Below are 20,047 nucleotides of genomic sequence, written 5' to 3' on the forward strand. Positions count from 1 at the left end.
CCAGCACACCTTGATCAGCACCAAGATTCTTGAGCAAGTGGTGCACCACAGCATTTTAAAAATGTTGGGAGACTACGCCAGATAATAGCCAAAACTGATTTACCAGTACTTACGAGAACCGTCTCAAAGAAATGAGAAGGAAGAGATTCGGAGCCGGATGACTTAATCTGGCGAACCATATAAACCTCAAGGAAACAGCATTGAAAGTAATTGAACAATGTCAAACGAGGGCCAAAGGGGTCAAATGTGGTGTTTGAAATGAGAGCCCTAGTTATAGCACCCTTATCAATGAAAAACTGTAAGAATTAATTGCAAATTTCGCGAAAGCGTGTGCAAACAGGCTGAGGGGGGTTAAGAACAGAATCATCAATAGTTTTAAATATATTCGGATTGTGACTATTACGTGCATTTAAAGTATGTCATGCCTCGATAGGAACATTGCGTGGCCATACCTCCAAGCAGGCCAGATGAACATCTTTGATTAAACACGGACTTCCAGACAAAACAGACTGTTTTAATAAAAGACAGCTGAGCTCCAGAGTAGCCAAACGAACTCTACCATCTAAACACAGAAGAAACACATCAATGAATCATGAGCCCATGTTAAGGATGCCTGTCACATACACAAGAACAGCAATGTGCATATTACCTGGCTGTGCTGCCTGGCTCATTACTCTGATCAACCTCTCTGCAAGTACCAAACTGTAGGAGCTTCTTTCCTGGTCAGGAACCGGCAACTGCAGTCGCTCCAGAAGGTCACGGTTTATACCTACAGACAGATAAGGTGGAGAGGGTAAGTAAGATAAGACAGTATTAGGTAAGGAAATATATCAGACACAACTCTCAATTAACTAATCAGTTTATCAATAAATCAATTGGGAGTTACCTTGACCCTTACATCCCTTTACAATCTTAATTCTTCATTTTGGATACTACTATGCTTCAATTTTTTTACATTTTGGGAAGGATTACATGATATAAAGCATAATGCAGAGTTGGGGTTACATAAGGTCACATAAGTGGATTAAAAAGGAAGGCCGTCCAGTTCTTGGTCACTTGTGCAATTTTTTTGACCACTTGATGATGGCTGTCTTTACGGCATTCCATGGTATATTTGATGCCTTAAAGTTATTTTGTTTTCTGCTGCTTCACTGAGAATGTGTAACAGGGATTAGGTATTTAGCTAAGAGCGACTATCTATAAAAAAAAATGCATGGGAATAAATGGTAAATGAATAAAACCTTTGCTGTGTGAAACAGCATAGAGCAGGCAGAGGACAAACAGGGCATGGTAGTCATCATTGCTGCAGTCTAGGGCACTGTACACCATTTCTAAGAAAGGCCTGTGAAATGAGGCAGGATTAAATTGCAAATCTCTGCATTTGCGGATGGCATCTTGCTTATGCATATGTGAAGGTGTACCTGCTTCTCTGTGTGTGCATGCGCGTTGCTGCTGCAGTCTTCTCTTCATCCGTGATGTTCTGCTCGGTCAACTCTGAGACCTTACAAGTATCCATCACCACCATCTCTATTTCTATAAGCATAAATACACACACTTCGCTGATCCAATGTGTGATGACGTTTTAAACTACACATTAAATCAAAAGGACAAAAGTCAGAGGGTGTTTTCCTCTTCACTTCACTGATGATCGCTGCATTTACCTTAACATTTGCAAAAATTATTTTTCTTTAAAAATATATATATATAATCTGGACCTCCATATGGATTTGAATGACTATTTGATTATAATTTTTTTGCAAAAATGACACATCATTTTGAAACCCTTTTGCCTGCAGTCCAAGCTGCTATTGCTGCTGTCTTAACAGTATGACATATTATGCAAAAAAGAACATGCGCTTCAGAAACCTAGAACTCATCAGTCGAAGTGAAGAAGGACTCAGACTTAGATGGACAGTGAAACCTCTTCTCTTTTTTTTTTGCAGCACACTTCAGCTTAAAGAACATGACAAGAGTGATATACTCTAAATTGGGATTGTGGTTTTTATTATTTTTAGGTGACACAGCAAACCCCCGCTATATTACAGTTGGGAGAATGGAGTAGGGGACTGTGACATAGCACCCGAGTGAACTATCTTAATTAAATGTCGATTGTCTACAGTGTCTTTTTTAACATGAGGTGTCACCACAGAGACACCAGAGATGACAATAGCTGTTTAGGCTCTGCTCATGTGTATATATATCATATTTGTATAAAATGATATACATGTATTTTCCTTTTTTTTTCTTTTTTACAGAAAGCCCTCAAAACTGTTTTATGTGTCGGGTCACGTACTGTACGTGAACTTTTGCGTAAAGCGGATTGAGAACAGTCTGGAAGACGTTCTTGACCGCGGAACTGATTATTAGCCTATGGAGAAAAAAAATCCAGTATCCCGCAGTGGATTGTGCTTCAACTTTAGAGGTTCCACTGTATAGGCATTTGACTGAAAACACACACATGCACACAGAGCTCGAGTAAGAGACAGGTGGACAGGTGAGGAGCACAGGATGGATGATATGTCATTGTGGAAATGGGACTGTTGACTTCTAATGATAGGGAGTTGATGTGTGATCAGTGGTCACCATGGGGAAATTAAAATGTGCCAAAGAGGGGAGGCAGGAAGGCTTCATCTCAAAACTAGGCAAAGAGAATTTATTAATGCCATGTATTTCTTGGTCTCTATTGTCTGAAGTGTTTTGTCCTTTTACAGACTTGCAGTGCTGCTCACTATTTACTAAATTAAAAGACCGGTGAACAAAATGTGTTTAAGCAGCTGCAGAAAATATTGGAGCTTGTTTCTCTTTTCTGTTTGGAGACGAGGACTGCTGCAGAGGTTGTTTTTAGAAAGAGGGGTTGCATCATGGCATACTTTAGACTAATGGGGGATAAACAAATGCAAACAATCCTGCACTGCTGTGTCCAACAGGTCTCACACTCACCTTCCGCCGTTTCCCCACTCGCTCTGCTCCCCTTAGAACTCCCACCTGCTCCTACAACCTCTGTACCTTTTCCCTTCTCCCTCTCTCGGCCTCCCTCGCCTCCTCGGCCGCTATCGTCCCAGCCCTCATCTGCCCCTTCCCGGCTGCTGCTGCTTCCTCCTCCGCCTCCTCCGCCTCCTCCTCCTCCTCCTCCTCCTCCTCCCCCGGAACCCCCGTCATCGTCCTCCTCGCCTAGGTTCTTGTAGTTTGGCCTCTTTTGGGTTCTCTTGCGGCCTCGGTGGCGGGAGAGCTCCAGCGAGCGCTCCAAAGATTCTGGTGGCTTAGTAAAGCGACGAACACCTCCGGAACCAGCCTGAAAAGCCATACATGGGTATTAATAAATTAATGCCATAAATCTAGTACAAGTATGTGTAATTGTGTGTACTGTGTAAAGTAAATGTAAGTTGTAAGATTTAGGAAGTGCTCTCTAACCCAAGAGAAATAACTCTTTCCGGAAAGTGAATATACAATAATGACCTTTGCCGGTAGTCAGTTACTAAGATGACACCGATATGAGACCACATGCCACACTTACTCACAGACACGCACTCTTCTTACTAGAAATTGGTAGTGATGTGAAAGGTTGATCCCAGTCAGTTTATGATTTCATGTAACATCACTGAAGCAGGGACACATATACACATACAAGACGCAACCACAGATGCGCACTCGCAGAGGAAACAGCTGGTGTGTAAGATAAGAAACCTGCAAGGGAAATTTAAAAAAAAAAGTGTCTTACAGTAAAACTGAGTAATTGAGGAAAAAAAAACATTTGAGAAAAGTGACACACGCCAGGTAAGGGGGTGGGGGTGTGGGGGGTGGGGTGGGGGTCTGCATGTATTATTTAGGGGATGCATCTTATTTGGTTATTTACGTTGTATCGATCTGGCTATAGGACCGAAGTATACAATGGAATGTCAAATGGGATTTATTTTATTTTTTTACTTAATAAAAGGTCAAACAGCAACACGGAATGGATTGTGTTGTACCAGATTTGTGCACATTGAAAATATTTTGTTAACCCTGTTTTGACGCTCTCTGCCATCATTTCATTGTCTTTCTCTATGTATAGCTAACTCAAGACAGGTTAATTATGAAAAGATTTAAGACTCATTTTAGGACTTTCAGAGTAAGCATGTGATAGAATTATGACAAAACAAATATTAAGTGTGTCTCTACTATAGACGAAAACAATTTATACTTGATCCTTCCAGCAGCAAGTGAACAGTTCAAAAGTGAAACATGTGGAATTGTACTGTCGTGGCTGCAGCAGCACATGAACCACAGACTCTTTTGTGCGCTACACCCGTTAGATGACTCTGTTCTGGTAAACCGCTCACGAGCTCGAGACGCTGCTGAGAAATTAATGGAGGTCATGGTACATTAAAGCCACACAGACACACACTCAAATCACTTTCAGGTCCACAACTAAAAAATGTCTGTTTGATAAAAAAGGACTTCTGTAACATAAAATAACACAAAAGCACCAAAAGATGAACTGAACAGCTAACCCAGCAAAAAACTTTTTTCCCTGCCCAAAAAGTGGTATATATATTTAAAAAAAATGTGAAAATCGATTTAACATTGATGTCATTTTGAAACTGCAGCTATAAAAAAAAAAAAAACACACACACTCAAACAAAGTGGCTACTTATATAGAAAAAATAGGCAGGCATGTTTGGGTGCAGATGATGTGGTAGTATCAACCAACATCATTGTTTATAAGAGGTCACACCTCAGCCCGCATTCACTGAAAAGGTAGGCTGCTTCTGAAAAACACAAAACTAGCGCAGAGAACAACCACAAATGTTCTCAGAAACGCTCACTACTTTGCTCACACCCACCCAACTACAAAAACAGAAAAAGAAAATAGGGGCGGGGGTTGTAAATTTGAAAATGGAGAAATTAAAAGGGAAAGTAAGTGGGTGGTAGAGAGAAAGGAAAAGAAAGAACTTACAGTATCTCATAAAAGTGAATATACCCCTGACATTTTTTTTTGTAATCCCCCCTCCTATCTTTTCATAGGACAACACTGAAGAAATTACTTTTCTACCATGTCAAGCAGTCAATTATAATAATTAATTACAATTATATTGTCAATTACAAATTTACTGTCTGCTCAAAATAACTCAACACACATAAGTCAATAAAGTCTGAACCACTGACAGCAAAAGTGAGTAATGAAAGTGGGCAAATTGGGCCCAAAGTTGTAGCAACTGGCCATTATTTTCCAGCACTAACACTTATGGGCATGGAGTTCGCCAGAGCTTCACAGGTTGCTACTGGAATCCTCTTCCACTTGTGCATGAGAACATCACAGAGCTAGTGGATATTAAAGATAACTTGTCCTCCAACTTTTGTTTGAGGATGCCAGCAGATGTTTTAACAAGATTTAAGTCTGAAGACACACTTGGCCAGTCCACCGTCATAACCCTCGGCTACTTTAAGCAAGGCAGTGGTCATCTTGAAGGTATTTAGGGTCATCATCCTGTTGGAATTCAGCCCAGCTGCCGAATAGAGGGGATCATGCTCCACTTCAGTATGCCACAGTACGTCTGCATTCAAGGTTCCCTCAATGAACTGTTAACATCCAGTGCGTGTAGTAGCTGAACAACTTTAGATTTTAAGTCGTCAATGTGGACACCAACTAACCAGTGAAGACATTGATGTCTTTTCTCATCTCACTGTACCCGCCAGTGTAAAACATATATAAAACAAAAACATCCTCTTGATGTGATACTGAGCATGTGCACTCAATAGCTGCTTTTCCACCAACAAGCCCAGGACCTTTTGAGTTCTGGGTAAAGGGAGTTCTTGGTTGTAAAAGTTCAGCAGGGAATTTGTAATTGTGCTTCCACAGCGTCTTAAGAGTTCTTGGTCATTTATTCAAATGAAGTTGCTGAAGTATGAGTTTGATGAGCCCAGTCGATGTAAAAACGACACACTCCCAAATGTGACCAACCAATCAGCCTTGGTCAGTGCAGCCCGCCCCCTCAAAGTTGAGATAGCTGCTGAGATAGTACTCGGAATTTAATTACCATGGAAATTGTGGTTGATGAAAAACGCGCAAACTGAATTTTACCAAGGTAAATTGGAAAGTTCCCCAAACGTTCCGTCTTTAGTCGACCATGGTGAGACCTATTCTGAGTGAAAGCCGTCTTATTAAACTGCCTTAATGGTTTTGGACTCACTGCTGCAGCTCAGTTTCAGGGTGTTGGCAATCTTCTTATAGCCTCGATTATTTGCCATGAGGTGCCATATTTAAGTGACAGGCAAGAAAGTGTGAGAGTGATAACACCAAATTTAACGAGCCTACCCAGGCGCACCCGAGAGGCAAAGACCTTATAACACTCAAGAGTCACATGACACTAGAGCAAGAGGCATCTTAAGCGCCTGGGGAGCAGTTTTGGGTATCGTGTCTTGCTCAAGGACACCGCAGCCATGTGTCTGGAGATGGTCTTGAACGTGGGTGCCCATGATAGTAGATGACGATCTTAACTCATTTGCTCCCAAAAACGTATAAACACGTTCTATTTTAAATATTGCCATAGTCCCCAAAACGCATTTATACGTTTAATTATTATTATTATTTTTTTAATGCTAGAGCAGGGGTGCCCAAGTTTGGTCCTTGAGAGCCCCTATCCAGCATGTTTTCCATGTTACTCTCCACCAACACACTTGATTCATGATCAGGATCGTTATCAGGCTTCAGCAAAGCTTGCTGATGAGCTGATCATTAGATTCAGCTGCGTTGAAGGAGGGAGACATGGAAAACAGGCTGGATAGGGGCTCTTGAGGACCGGACTTGGGCACCACTGTGCTACAGCATACAGAAGGCTTTGATGCAGCCTCTGACCTCAAGAGGCCTCTTAAAGCAGTGATAGTTATTACAAAAAGGGGCCAGCAGATGGCAGCAGGGCCATGTTGCAACAAGCTCTTTCCCCCATTGTTTTCAACAGGTTTGTGAATAATGATGAAACTTAGCTATATTCTAATACTAATTTCTGCAAAACAGAAACAGATACACATACTGTATTCTTTTTTTTCCTAATGAAAGAAGAGCCTCTAGTTTTTCTTTTGGTAGGTTCCATGTTTTTATAGCAATAGAACGCAATGTTCTGTGGGCCTTGCAAAAGAGATGGGAGGGAAGGGGGTTGCTTCAGTGAAAATGGCTGGGAGTGAATGAGTCAATCACTTTTTAGTGTTGACCCAGAAAAAGACAATCTCTTTACAAAAATATAACAGATACTCACTTTTGTAAGATACTGCATATAAAGGCAACAATTAAAAGCTTCACCAGAGAGAAGATGAACCGAGTCTTCCCCCCAAAAAAACAAACAAACAAGCAAACAAAGATATCTCATTTGCATATTGTTGCATTGATAATGGTTTATTAATCGGGGATGGAGAAAAAAACTATATGTATGTATATTGGGGTACATCTTTCATGTCAGTCAAAGCAAGCGTTTGTTTGAATTAAACACCAAACGCGGGGGTGAGTGTCCGTCTTGCTGCTTGCTGGCGTTTTACCGTGTGAATACCAGCTTCATTCACACCGGAGAAGGAGTGGGGCGTCGCTTGGTAAACTATTGTCCAGCATTTCAGCGGGTCGAAAAAAGAGAGCGCTGCCGAGTACTGCACTACAGGTGAGCCACTCTTTCTCCCGCATCACCTTCCTTTTTTTCTTTGATTAGAGCCTCTCGAGCACTTCCGCTTTTTCACTTGCATTCTGGTGGCCATGCTAAATACTTTAGCTAATGTTAACACTATTGCTATCAACAGTGTTAAACAAGTAAACACTTACTAGTACTCTCTCCGGGTGACTACAGACCTGTAAAGGACGCCGTGTGTGACTTTGCAGTGCGTTCCCGAAGTCGATTGGTCAGTGCGAAGAAATGTATTTATTTATTTTTAAACATTGGTGAATATGTGAATGTGTGATTTTAAGTGTGACGCACCGTATGTGTCCCGCTCCAAATAGCCTACAAACGCGTCATCCGCATCGCACGCATCTGTGCCCGCTCGTGCGAACTACTACTGTACATTGACTATAGCGTCGCACTGCCAGAAAATGCTCACCCTGCGTTTGGTGTTTAATGTACCATTCATTCATAACATGTTTGTGGTGTGGACGCATTTCAATTTATATTGTGCTTTCTTAAAATGCCAGTTCTAAATAAATATTTTATAATAACGATAGTAAAAAAAATTTACATCATTTTTTAATCTACGTTTTGGTTTTCGGCCAAGCATTTCTCATTTTCGGTTTTGGCCCAATGGGTTTATTTCGGTGCATCCCTAGTTGATGGCCATGGTGGTGGCCTTACTACTGTATCTGTTCTGACCTAGCTGTTTGTGTATTTTCCACATTGGATTGTGTATCATGCAAAAAGGCACATTACTTACAGTGTTCCTTTTTGTGTAGTGAACACCTGTCTGTGGGATAAAGACAGAGAGATCTCCATTGAAAATGACGTCAGCCAGGGCGTTTACAAGGGGTTGATAGTGGATGATCAGGAAAACCTGGGAAATACAGGGCGGAAACAACTCATAAATACATTGTACAATTAGGTGTAAATGTACTTAATTCACCACCCCCCATTACTGTCTGGATGTTTGTACTGTATACTGTAAGTACGTTGTAACTTTAACAAAGGGCAAGTACAATACACGGGACTGCAGAGCAGCCTGGAGTTCTTCAAAAGGTGTAAGGCAAAAAAACAAGATCTGGGGAAGATCAGGTGAAAACTGCAAGAGAGTGCGCTAAAAGACAGCTCTTTTAAGGCAGATGCAGAGAACGTTTATGCAGTTACGCTTATGCAGGTCATGGAGTCATTGTGTTATGCTTATGCAGTTACGATGCCCTTTATGTGAGATGATGTGTTAAGTCACTCATAGTTTGTCAAGTCTTATGCAAATGTCCCTTAGGATGAGAATGTTGTTATGCTCTTAGTCATGATTAGTTTGCGTAGTTAGTCACTTAGATAGAATTTCTGAGTGACACTTTTGTCAGTACGTCGAGGTTTCTTAGCCGAGGTTTCCCTCAGGATGTTGAGGTTTCTTATCTCAACTCTTCCATGCAAGCTTTCTTCCACGTAAGCAGTCCATACTTTTGAGTTCTGCATCCAACCCACTCAAGCTTCTTAGCCAATGTTTCTCCGTCAAGTGTTTTCATGGTCAAGTTTCAAGTTCAAGTGTGTTCTCAAGTTGAAGTTCAAGTTTCTTCAACGCCATCTGAATCTAGCCCTGCTGTCTGTTGTAACTTTATTCTTGTATATAAAGACTGTTTTGCAACATATGTGTCTGGTCTGCGTTAGGGTCTAAAATCTTCACCTCACATGACACAAATTCTATATTCCCCAAAAGTATCAGAACAGTAAGACCAATTCAGTTAAAGATAGCACAGGCTGTTGAGCAATAAACATAACTACATGCATTAAAGTAATGCATTTAATAAATGTTTGCGTATGACATTCAGAATATTTGTTCATGTCAAAATACTGGGGTCATTTTTTTCATGCAAGTAATTAACTGACGAGAAAAAGAGGAGGATGAGATTGTGCAGTGGATCGAAATATGTTTTAGACGCCCTCATAACACTAAATTTAGAAGGAAATAACACATAACAGGTGCTCTTCAAATTTGGCTGATAAACAGCCTTTGTAATTAAGTGATTAATCATGATTAATCAAAATTCTAAGATTTGATTAATCTGATTAAAAATAGTTTGAAATAGTTATATACACATACACACACACACACATACATAATACGTACTGTATATACAGTGCCTTGCGAAAACATACTTTTGCAAAGCACTGTATGTGTACAGTATCAATACAGAGCAGCAGTTTTTATGAAAAGGTTGGAATTTTGAATACAAGACAAATCTGATATGTACTGTACAGTGGAATACTGTACAGCCAAAGATCTTCAACCATGCATTTTTAGTTCAGTGTTGTGCATGTGTTGCCTACTTGTGACAGCAAGTAGAGGGACACCTGAGAGTTGATCTTTCGCTCTTCATGCTAAAAAAACAACATCATACATCCAAGTCAAGGTCACAAGAAGTCATAGAGAGTGATTTCTTCCTATTTGTCCCCAAAAATCTGATCCATCTTACCAATTCTTGGCTAACCAATGAGAACACATAAAGAGGTAAGAACAAGCGGTTGAGGAGGTGGTCGGTCAAGACATCATTAAGGAATTCACAGTTTATGATGAGGATGTCGTTCAGGTAGTGGAGGTGGTCAAGGTGCTCGGCTACCAGGTCGCTTAACTTGCCTCGGTTTTTGTGCCTGAAACACAACAGAGATATTTTGGTGTACTGACTTAAAAGACAGATACTCTAAAATCACATATCTTTCAAATGTCTTTTTGATTGTCATTGTTCATATAAAAAAATTGTTAAAGCAGCATGAACAGTTGGACTGCCTTTTATACTTTTGTAAGTGTTTCTGAGTGCTTACAAAGGACAAGCCTGACCTCTACAGGCCATAAGCAGGCCATAAGCAACAACACAGACCTTATCAATAGGAAATAAGGAGGCAACAGGCACTTACTCTTCATCTGTCTGCACACATTTGTCCAGTTCAATGACATGGCTGCCGATAAACCAGACCAAGTTGCTGAAGTATGGCACCGCTGTCTTATCTCTGATGTAGTGCAGCATGTGTTGGTTGTCCACTAAAGAATATAAGAGTTAGGGAGACTTTTTGTTACCACAAGCTTGTAATACAATGCACACACTTTAAAATTTACAACCACGCGCACACACACGCACATGCACGTAAAGACATACATTGTAACTGCAAACAGGAAAACAAAATTGACAGTGACATTGAAATATAATGTGCAAAAAAAGGTAAAGTCAAAGAAAATAATAATTATATTACTGCATATATTTTAAAGAAATAAACAACTTTGACCTAGATTAATCCAAATCTATGGTATATGAACTCTGCAGTCTGATTAAGTCACACTCAGTCAAGGGCTGTACAGATTTTGTTTGGAGACCAAATGGGGGAAAAAATATATATACTGTATATACTCTCACTCAAATTATAAAAGTAAAAAATCTATAGTAACTTAACTAGTATTCGAATGCTGATTTGGATAAACAATAAATTATTATGGACAAAGGTCTTGGGACACAACTTGTATTCATTTAATCAATCAATGAATCAGTAGCCTGGATGAGTTTGGTGTGGAAGAACTTGAGAAGCCTGATCTCAGCCCTATCAAACATTGGGACTAGAAATGACAAATAATATGTGCTAGGTACTCTTGCTCAGCATCAGTGACAGTGACCCTTGAAGTAACAAATAAAATAAAATAAAATAAAATACAGAAGCACATTCCAAAATTGTGCGGGAAGGAGTTTTTACTGCAAAGGGGAGACCAACTCAACTTTCCTGCAGGAGTAATTGCCACAAATAATGTTAAAAAAATGTTTTTAGATATGCAGAAATGTTTTATTAAAAGGGAGTGAAAGTGAAGGCAATCATCACCTATTTAAAACTTTGCAGACTAAACACAGCCAAAGCATAGGGAAATGTTAAATTAGCCTGAGTACAAACTAGACTCTTTTTTTTTATCCTGGAAAAAAATAAAGCTAACAGCAGTGATCAAATGTATCAAATCAATCACCAAAATAAGTGTGTAAAGCTCAGAAATCAAGTCACTCATTATCCCCACAAAAAACAACAACAAAAAGGCATGCAAATTTCTGTGTGAATATACGTGGGTGATAAATAATGATCAACCATAGGGATTGCAAATACAGTCCCATATTTATAACAAATACACTCAAACAGATAAGACTGGGCTGGGTATCAATAAAACTGACGTGTGAGTTCCAGTCATATTATTTTGAGCTATTTTCGCAAATGTAGACCACCCAATTGAGTCTCATTGAAAACGTCCATAACATGGACTCTCAGCTTTTTTGAGGGAGCTGTGATTGTCAGCATGCTGCCTGTATAAGTATCATGTCAAAAAGTAGATTCAGTAATACCCAGCCCAAGAATAAGACTGAATGAATGGAACCAACTTACATGAGACTGGAGTTAGGCAGATGGGGCACGCAGAGGGGAGGGGTGAGGATAAGGGACAAGGAGAGTCGGAGGAGGAGGTGTGGTTGTTGAGGAGGGAGGCGGGGAGAAACAAACAAACTCAGTGTTAATGTAAGTATTGGGGTGGCTGTGATGGGGTAGAGGATGGGAGAAACCACAACATTTGTTGTTTTACATAAAAACTGCTAAAAATATCAACATTGGAAAAGGATTTTCATTGTTTTACATAGAAATAAGTTTGAGATACTAAAAACAGGTTACATTGTGAAAGAAGAATGCAGAACCAAATCCTATTCTAGAACATGTGTTGTTGCAGTACTTATCCAAAGTGATCAACCAGAAGAATCAAAAAGTAATATGTTTAAGGAAAAAGTTTGCCCATAGGGAAAAAAACAACATCCTTCTAAGCATGTCTTTGCTCAACGTGTAGCTCTTGAATAGCCCAGCCATAACGTGTACTTTGCTTTTTCATACAGTTTTTGAAAAGGCTTTAATTCCTCACGGTTGGCAGTGTGGTCTATAAATGGAGGTAGAATAGTACAGTAAGTGACCACCAAGGTCACATGCAGGACAAGACAGATTTAAAATCAGCCGTTGCAAATATTTTTGCACTGGCTGTACATACGTCGATGCAATGGAATGTTATGCAAAGCAAAGAAATGTAGAAACAAGCTAAACCTTGTCAACAGCAACATGTTCCTATTATACACCCGCAGCATCATTGCTGCAGTACTGTACTCTTCAGATCGAAATGGATTTGTTCACATCACTTTTCATATGTTTTGGATTAAACATATTTTGTATGGTGCAACCGTGCAACCTCCAAAGTCGAAAGCCCCTAATGTCACAAAGTACATGTACAATAGAACTTGCTTGTGGGAAATACACCTCAAGTCACACAAACCAACTTTAAATCAGAACATATGACATCATTTATAAGAAGCAAATACTAACATTACAGGCATACTTTGCTTTTTCTTTGACATATTTTTTTGCGTTTTTGTAATGCCACTAAAGACAAATACTATTTCTTTTGCTAGTTTGTTTTGTGCTTTTTACTTTGTGAATCTCAAAGTTACTGCTCTGTGGTGGCATTTCGGCTAGTGAAGGTGAAGAGGAAAAAATAAGAAAAAGTACTTATTTTAACTTTCAAAACCAATCCCACCAGACTTTGCTGCTCATTGCGACCACAACATCAGCTCTCTCTAGTGTTACTGTGAAAAGACTTTGCGGGTGATCATCTGTTTTGTTTTGTTTTTGTTTTTTGTTTTTTACATACAGCGTTTAGCTTATTTTTACACTTGTCTGACCTCTAATAATGGCAAAACATGTTCGCTACACCTATAATATGCATCAACAAAAGGTGAGTTGTTACCATACTTTTTTTTTTTTATTCATTATAACGGTAATACAGCTTTACCTTTTATTAGTCATGAAAAAAACATTAATTAACTCTATCACAGCCTGCATAATTTATAAACATTTTATGATGGCAAGAGTTTGATGATTTTAGCTAAAACAGATTTTAGGTAAAAAAATATAATCTAGAAGAAAGATCAATGTGCCAGAATAGTTTGCGTTCGACCTTAGAGGTTCAACTGTATCTATGAAATATTAATACTATGTACATTTATGGCATTGTAGATTGTGTGTACAATACTGTCAGTCGTCCAATATTTAGTACTCTAAATACATTCATACGACTTCCCTAGGATGGGCCATACAGTCAAACAAAATATTTACCATTTGCTTGAGCCATGCAGTGTATCATTAAAGGACTCTTAGAACACAAATACACATTTAAAAAGTATACAGTATCAATGCAAGAGGATGTGTTGGAATGTTGCATGCATGTGTGTCATGCACATTATTGAAATTCACCTTTGTACACGTTGAGGGTGATGGTGCGGACGGCGATGCGGACCATGCTTTCAGGGTGGTTGAAGAACTTTATGGCCTCGGTGTACAGCGCAAAGTCATTAGTGTGCTGTGTATGGGAGACAGAGAGGGGCACCAGTGAGCAAGTGCCCCACAAGGCAACATAAACACTGGACAGTCCAATTTGAAGGGAATAATAGTGCAGTATCTGATGAGAGTGGTTAAGAAGGGACAAAAATACAGGACCACTTCTTAAAATTAGGGTAATATGTAGAAGAAAAGGTCCTAGAGAACTTCATGTTAGGTGTAAATAGATATTTCCTTGCTTGATGATGACCAGGACAATTTAGGAAAAAAATTAATCATTTTACACAGAACAACAAAAAGAAACAAAGTGTTTCGAAAAATGATCCAGAAAAACTTTATACAACTAAACATTATGTGTATTAACAAGGAAACAGAACCAAAAGATTCATGAGGTCAACAGAAAAACGTAAAGCCCGAGGATCTCAGCTAAACCGTTTCAAATTCAAATTATGAGTTAACTAGAATTTTTTTTAAAATATTGATTCTTGTTGTCAGTATGAGTATGTCAACATGTGAAAGCAGCCAGCCTAGCCAGTCATCAACAGCAGATACAAATAATACTACAAAGACCTGACCCTGATGTAAATTATACAGTACAATTGTCTTCAAATATTCGCTTAAGGTACAGGCTGCACACCGACCACTAACTTTCCCCTGTACACACAGGCCAACAGAAAGACTGCTGACACCTGTTGTGTCAACCAGACAGGATTAGTAGATTACCAAACAGAATCAACCAGCCTTGGCATGCTTGCACAGCAAAAAATTACACTCTCAAACATGATTTCATTGCAGCAAATAATTCATTTTTATTACTGCAAAAGATTTCACCTCCATCAGTGCAACATTATTTCTAAGCCTGTTAATATGAACAATTCAGACAATATGTCACAAATATATAATACTACGCAAGGATTAAATCCTCTCTGACATAACAATGCCTGGTTTGGACATTAGAAAATGATTAATTAAACATTATGTTTATTATTGCCAAAATGGTGCTAACAAATGCAGTATAGGAAGGATAAAATATTAGAAACCAGTCTCAATTGTAACCCAGAGCAGTTTACAAAAACAAAACAAGCATCATAAAACTATACCCAGTTAAGGCAAAACATATTCATTCATATCCTGGCCATGTTAGTTAAATAGCATTTTTATTTGATCAGTGAGTCTCCATCAAGATTGAAGCCTTTTGGTCTTATCTATGAATGATCTATCAAGTCTATCATGCGAGAGACTGTTCAGGCCATTCCGACACAATAGTAATGATTAGGTCAGCACTGTGTGATTTGTTTTTCAAGTCAGCAAAGCACTATCATTGCATGCACATTTATACAAAATAATTGAATCACTGAAGCATGATGACCTTTTTATAGCAACAATTAACCAGGTTTATGCTACTTTGTCAATCAGTGACGGCTTAACTGCAAGACGTTTAAATAAAACCCGGCAGTGCCTCACCTCATTGTAGAAGAAGTGCACCGTGTGATTGTTGAGTTTGATCGACAGTGTCTTGAGGAAGGAGATATAGTAGGCCATGATCTCCTCATCTGAAAAGTCAAACTTGTGGACGATGATGGAGTTCACGTGGTTGTTTGATAATAAGTAGTCTGCACAGAAGAGAGGAGAATTTATATTATATAACAGATACTTATTTTTGTTTTATTGCTAATAAAAAGTAAACTGAATAGAAAGTGATGATTGTACACATTAACATAAAAACTTACCACTCCTGCCTGAATCACTCCTACAACCACAGTAGAAGTCTAATAAACACAGTTCAGCTATTACTATTAGAGTGGGCCCTCGATTGACAACGGTCCCAAACTACGACACTTTCGTGGTTACGATCAGTGCATAAAAAAATTAACTGCGTCCCTTCCACTGTACAAACCAAACAAACAAATTAATTGTTCCCTTTTATGTCAAGCGTTCATTTGATAATTTTGTATTGCGATGTACCTGTAAGTGTTTTTCAAACATATATGTACTGTATTACTTTTCTGCTACATGTATTAGCATAGCTTAGTGATAAACACTTATATTTGTTTCCTCTTGTGTACAAAATTGGAATATGTAGTGGGTGTTGTATAGGATGAACAGAACTCCATCGTGAATAAAGGACCCCCTGCGTTATGTTTCTTTGATCTGATAAGCAAATACTTACACAGAGATGTTTCGTGTCTGATGTTCTCAAAGAGTATGTTAAGAGTCTGGAGAAGCTGAACACACACATAGCGCCCTGACTTCTGCCGCAGGATGTTCAGGAAGAAGGCAAACATGTTCTTCTCTAGGAAGAAGCTGACCACAGGAAATCAATCATGTTTTCATCTTAATGGCCAAGCTTTATAGTTTATGGAATTGAACACAACAGTTACCAAACATGGTTTTTTAAAAGATAATATTTAGGGAAATAAATGTTAAATGTATTCACGTTTGTTGATGCTTTAATGCTTCTTTTTCCAGTGTAATTTGTCAAAAGGTCAAACAACTGTTACAACATTCACAAGCATGTTTAGTTGAACCATCCAATTGCAATTTGAGTCTTGCTCCCAAAATACTGAGTTAATTGTGTCCCCCACCTGAAAGCCAATTTCCGAAAATGTTTTAAATAGATTGCCATTTAATTAATACGGGGGAACACATCTGCAGTCAAACAACAACACAAATCTAAATAATAGTAAATTAAATGCTCATACTGGGGATATGTGAAATGTTGAACGTGACTTACTCAAATACAGAGCTGTCATTCTGGTCACCCCAGATGAGGATCTCTGTGATGGAACGTATAGTCTCCACTAGGAGGTTGCGGTTGTGGTCTGTCACTGTAGTGTTTTTGGTCAGGACATGGTACATGTACCTGCAGGCAACATAAAATACATACAGTATTTACAAAAAAAATCATATACAAGACTGTGTGTGGGAGGTGGATCTTCACCAAGCAAAAATACAACTATTTTTTTTAAGTGGTAAACGTGGACTTTGTGACAGGGAGTAAAAGTTCACTTCCAACGTACAACATATGTGTTGAGCTCATCATTAAATAGCACTTAAATTTAGTCGTAATATTATTCTGAGGTGCCAAGCAGAATATAGTTAACTAAATGCAAGTATAGTATATACTTGGACAGCAAAAATAAAGTTATTTTTACAGGGGGTGCCAAATAATAGTAAATAATGACGCTCGTCACTAAAATGCTATTTCTGTACTGTATTACAATGCACGTAACGTTAGCATTTGTGTGTTCATGCTAGCTACTCACTTTAAATGATCCAGGGAATGGATATTTTTCGATTTCCCCTGCCCTCCAACCCAGCTCCGTGACCTGCCAAACATGGCTGTGGTTGTAAGGAGGTTGATGATTTGACAGGCGGGTTATTTCGCCGATGTTAGCGGCTGTATCTGTCCATTACACCCACTTTTGGTGGAGCTAGCCACTTAGCAAACAATCGGTAATAGGTTGTAGACGGGAGGAGCGAGGAGCGAGGAATCGTTACGTAAAAGTGGTCGACAAATGGGATGTGTGGGAATTGTAGTTTTTATTTTTTTATTTTTTGTATTGCGTGTACACAAGATAGAAACGCACCACTACACGAGGCCATATCAAAATGCGATTTGAGAAGTTTCTCTGGCCTCGATCCTAACGGAAAAGTCGTGGATGGATCACGGATTTACGTAAAGTCCTAAGGATGGATAGAAAATAAACGCTCACCCGATGTCGTCATTTCATGGAGACGTCAATTAATGATGACGTTGACGTCGGGCCAATGACGTGAGTCACTTTATGCAGACCGCAATGTTTTGATGCAGTTGGTAACTAGCTAAAAGACGTGTGGGCTGTTATAAGAAAACGGAGAAGTGTGTTTGTTTTCATAATACGAGTGTGCATATAGAAATACTACATGCATTCTGTTAGGGTCCGTGTTTTTGCTCACGTTGCGTGAGACTGTTTTTAGCCCTGGCCACTTGGCATGGCTTGAATTCCGCATAGCAAGCAGTGATATAGTGTGATATTTTGATACTGCCAGTGTACTATTAGTAGATATGAACGCGAGACTCTTTCATGCGCACGTTTTTTTGTCTTTATCCCTCGTCAATGTACAGCTATAATAGTACACATCACGTTCTCGAGTCGGAGCGGGCGAAATGTTTGTCCGAAGCGCACCGGATATGCAGAGTTGAAGCTGTGTCAACTTCTGTCCTTGAATATCTATGGCGCTCAAACACTGGCGTGTCTAAACCGTGACTTTCTTCTCTATGATCCACGCAATTTACGCCCAGTTAGATTCAGTTGAATCGGTTTTGGACGAGCATCCCTATATGTTTTATCTGGGCCTATTCTTTGTCAACGTCCTCATCCTCTACTATGCCTTTCTGATGGAGTACATCGTCCTGAATGTGGGGATAGTATTTATGCCTGAGGATATGGACCGGGCTCTGGTGGACCTCGGGGTGCTTTCTGACCCAGCATCCCTCCCCTACGACTCGGACACAGACTTGGATGTTTTTGAGGGCTATCTGGAATGACAATGTGGTGATGTATTGGATTATGATGCAGGATGAAGATGATGGAGAGATCAGGGCCATACGAGGCCTGTCTGCTGGGTGTTCATTGTCTTTTTGGACAGAGGGGAACAAGGTAAGCAGGAATTTTGAATGACTGAATTTGATTAAATGACTGATGTGCTGCTATGGCTATAATGAATTTATTATCTTTTGGGACATGCATTAAAATAAAATAAAAAAATCATGGGAGCTGGTCATTTAAAATGAATAATGGTTAAATCTTTTAAATCTTAAAATGTTGCCTTAAAAAATGACATTTGTGTTTGATATGATTACAGGTCATCTCAGTGTGAAACTGACCTTTGGGCCGACAACTGTTCAGCCATTTTCCCTTGGGAAGACTCATTCTATCGCCGCACCGCCACTTTGACGTGCACACGAGCATTTGTGTCCTTCACTTGGGACACAATGACAGAAAAAAAGGCAGTGGTTTGTGCTACAAGTGAGAAGACATTCTGGCTGTGGATAAAGCACAGTACTGATCCAGCCATTAGGAGCTTGGTGCAAATCATATGCACTGTATCAGCATCAGATCGGTCGGTCGGTCGCTCCAAAGACTAAAGTGATCCTGGCGCGGGAGTGTTTGTACAGTAGATTTGATTTAAGGAGAATGTACACTTGCTTTGCAGGCACCCCTAATTTGAGATATGTGTTAAACATGATGTGAGTTTATTCACATCTGCTTCTTTTGGTGCTTTGTGGGTGCACCTCTCAAATATGACACTGGAGATGCAGTAGTATGCTGGGCAATAGTTTTTGGTTTTGCTCTGCACGTTAAACTTAAAATTTCTCTTCAGTGTACGTATCCAGCATAAAGGATTTCTACGATTGTACTCCTGGTTTGCATGGGTCACTGTCAAAACTAAACCATGAATTGGTGAAACCCTTAAAAGGAATCTTAGAAGCAGCTACTTCATATTGAACTCACAATTGTATCCTGTAAATATGTTTTTATTTTCCAAATGTAAGATAATTGAAACAGACTTGCGATGCTGGTTGAATGTCTTGAATTATCTTGGGATCGAGCTAGATCTTTTTCTTTTTTTAATTCCTGTTAGGGTTTGAACAATTTATTTTAAGAAAAGTTTACCTTGAAGCAATAATGAACTGAATTAAACAAATTGGCTTTTAAATAATGAGTGAGATTACATTCGTCAGACTTCCGTGCAGGTAGCCTGGGTACAGTTTCTACTCAGTGATGGTGTGAGTGTGAATATTTGTCCCTAAATGTGCCCTTTGACAGGCGATCAATCTTTGTCGTAGTCTGCCTTTTGTTTGATGTCAGATGGGGTAGGCCCTAGCTTCTGGCAACACCAAGCAGGATAAGCTGTATAGAAAATGGATGGATGTATGAGTGGTTTTGAAATTTCAGTCAGGCACAGATTGTGTTTGTGTGTGAATGGAATAAAACCACCTTATAAACAGACATTGTTTATATACTTAATTGATTTGTTTGTTT

General features: G+C 39.3%; 2 protein-coding genes across 3 annotated transcripts in view; one reads left to right on the plus strand and one right to left on the minus strand.

The window, feature by feature from the left end:
* The window catches only part of clec16a (C-type lectin domain containing 16A), a 34,278-nt gene extending 16,769 nt beyond the window's left edge, over positions 1-17,509 (minus strand). The window contains exons 1-14 of one of the 2 annotated variants that reach the window (XM_086060396.1): positions 17,285-17,509; positions 16,753-16,881; positions 16,189-16,322; positions 15,483-15,631; positions 13,935-14,040; positions 10,542-10,665; positions 10,103-10,277; positions 9,957-10,007; positions 8,386-8,502; positions 3,007-3,292; positions 1,422-1,533; positions 1,242-1,342; positions 650-769; positions 453-562 (exon numbers count right to left, since the gene is read on the minus strand). In XM_086060396.1, coding sequence (XP_085916522.1) covers positions 453-562; positions 650-769; positions 1,242-1,342; positions 1,422-1,533; positions 3,007-3,292; positions 8,386-8,502; positions 9,957-10,007; positions 10,103-10,277; positions 10,542-10,665; positions 13,935-14,040; positions 15,483-15,631; positions 16,189-16,322; positions 16,753-16,881; positions 17,285-17,358 — 1,788 coding nt within the window. In that variant the 5' untranslated portion in view covers positions 17,359-17,509. Of the gene's footprint in view, positions 1-452; positions 563-649; positions 770-1,241; positions 1,343-1,421; positions 1,534-2,940; positions 3,293-8,385; positions 8,503-9,956; positions 10,008-10,102; positions 10,278-10,541; positions 10,666-13,934; positions 14,041-15,482; positions 15,632-16,188; positions 16,323-16,752; positions 16,882-17,284 lie in introns of both variants that reach the window. The other variant, XM_086060380.1, reaches the window with a different exon arrangement.
* A 291-nt stretch (positions 17,510-17,800) lies between these two features.
* On the plus strand, positions 17,801-20,014 carry dexi (Dexi homolog (mouse)). The gene is made up of 2 exons (XM_086060475.1): positions 17,801-18,661; positions 18,867-20,014. Exon 1 carries the CDS (start codon positions 18,280-18,282, stop codon positions 18,547-18,549), a length of 270 nt encoding a protein of 89 aa, XP_085916601.1. The 5' UTR covers positions 17,801-18,279; the 3' UTR covers positions 18,550-18,661; positions 18,867-20,014.
* Positions 20,015-20,047: the final 33 nt, after the last annotated feature.

Source organism: Leptonotus elevatus, chromosome 1 (assembly GCF_054856555.1).
Source record: "Leptonotus elevatus isolate MCC_2025b chromosome 1, RoL_Lele_1.0, whole genome shotgun sequence".
Taxonomy (NCBI): domain Eukaryota; kingdom Metazoa; phylum Chordata; class Actinopteri; order Syngnathiformes; family Syngnathidae; genus Leptonotus; species Leptonotus elevatus.

Bases quoted from the DNA above. Each gene is read 5' to 3' on its own strand.
- dexi (XM_086060475.1), top strand. From the start codon at position 18,280: ATGATCCACGCAATTTACGCCCAGTTAGATTCAGTTGAATCGGTTTTG.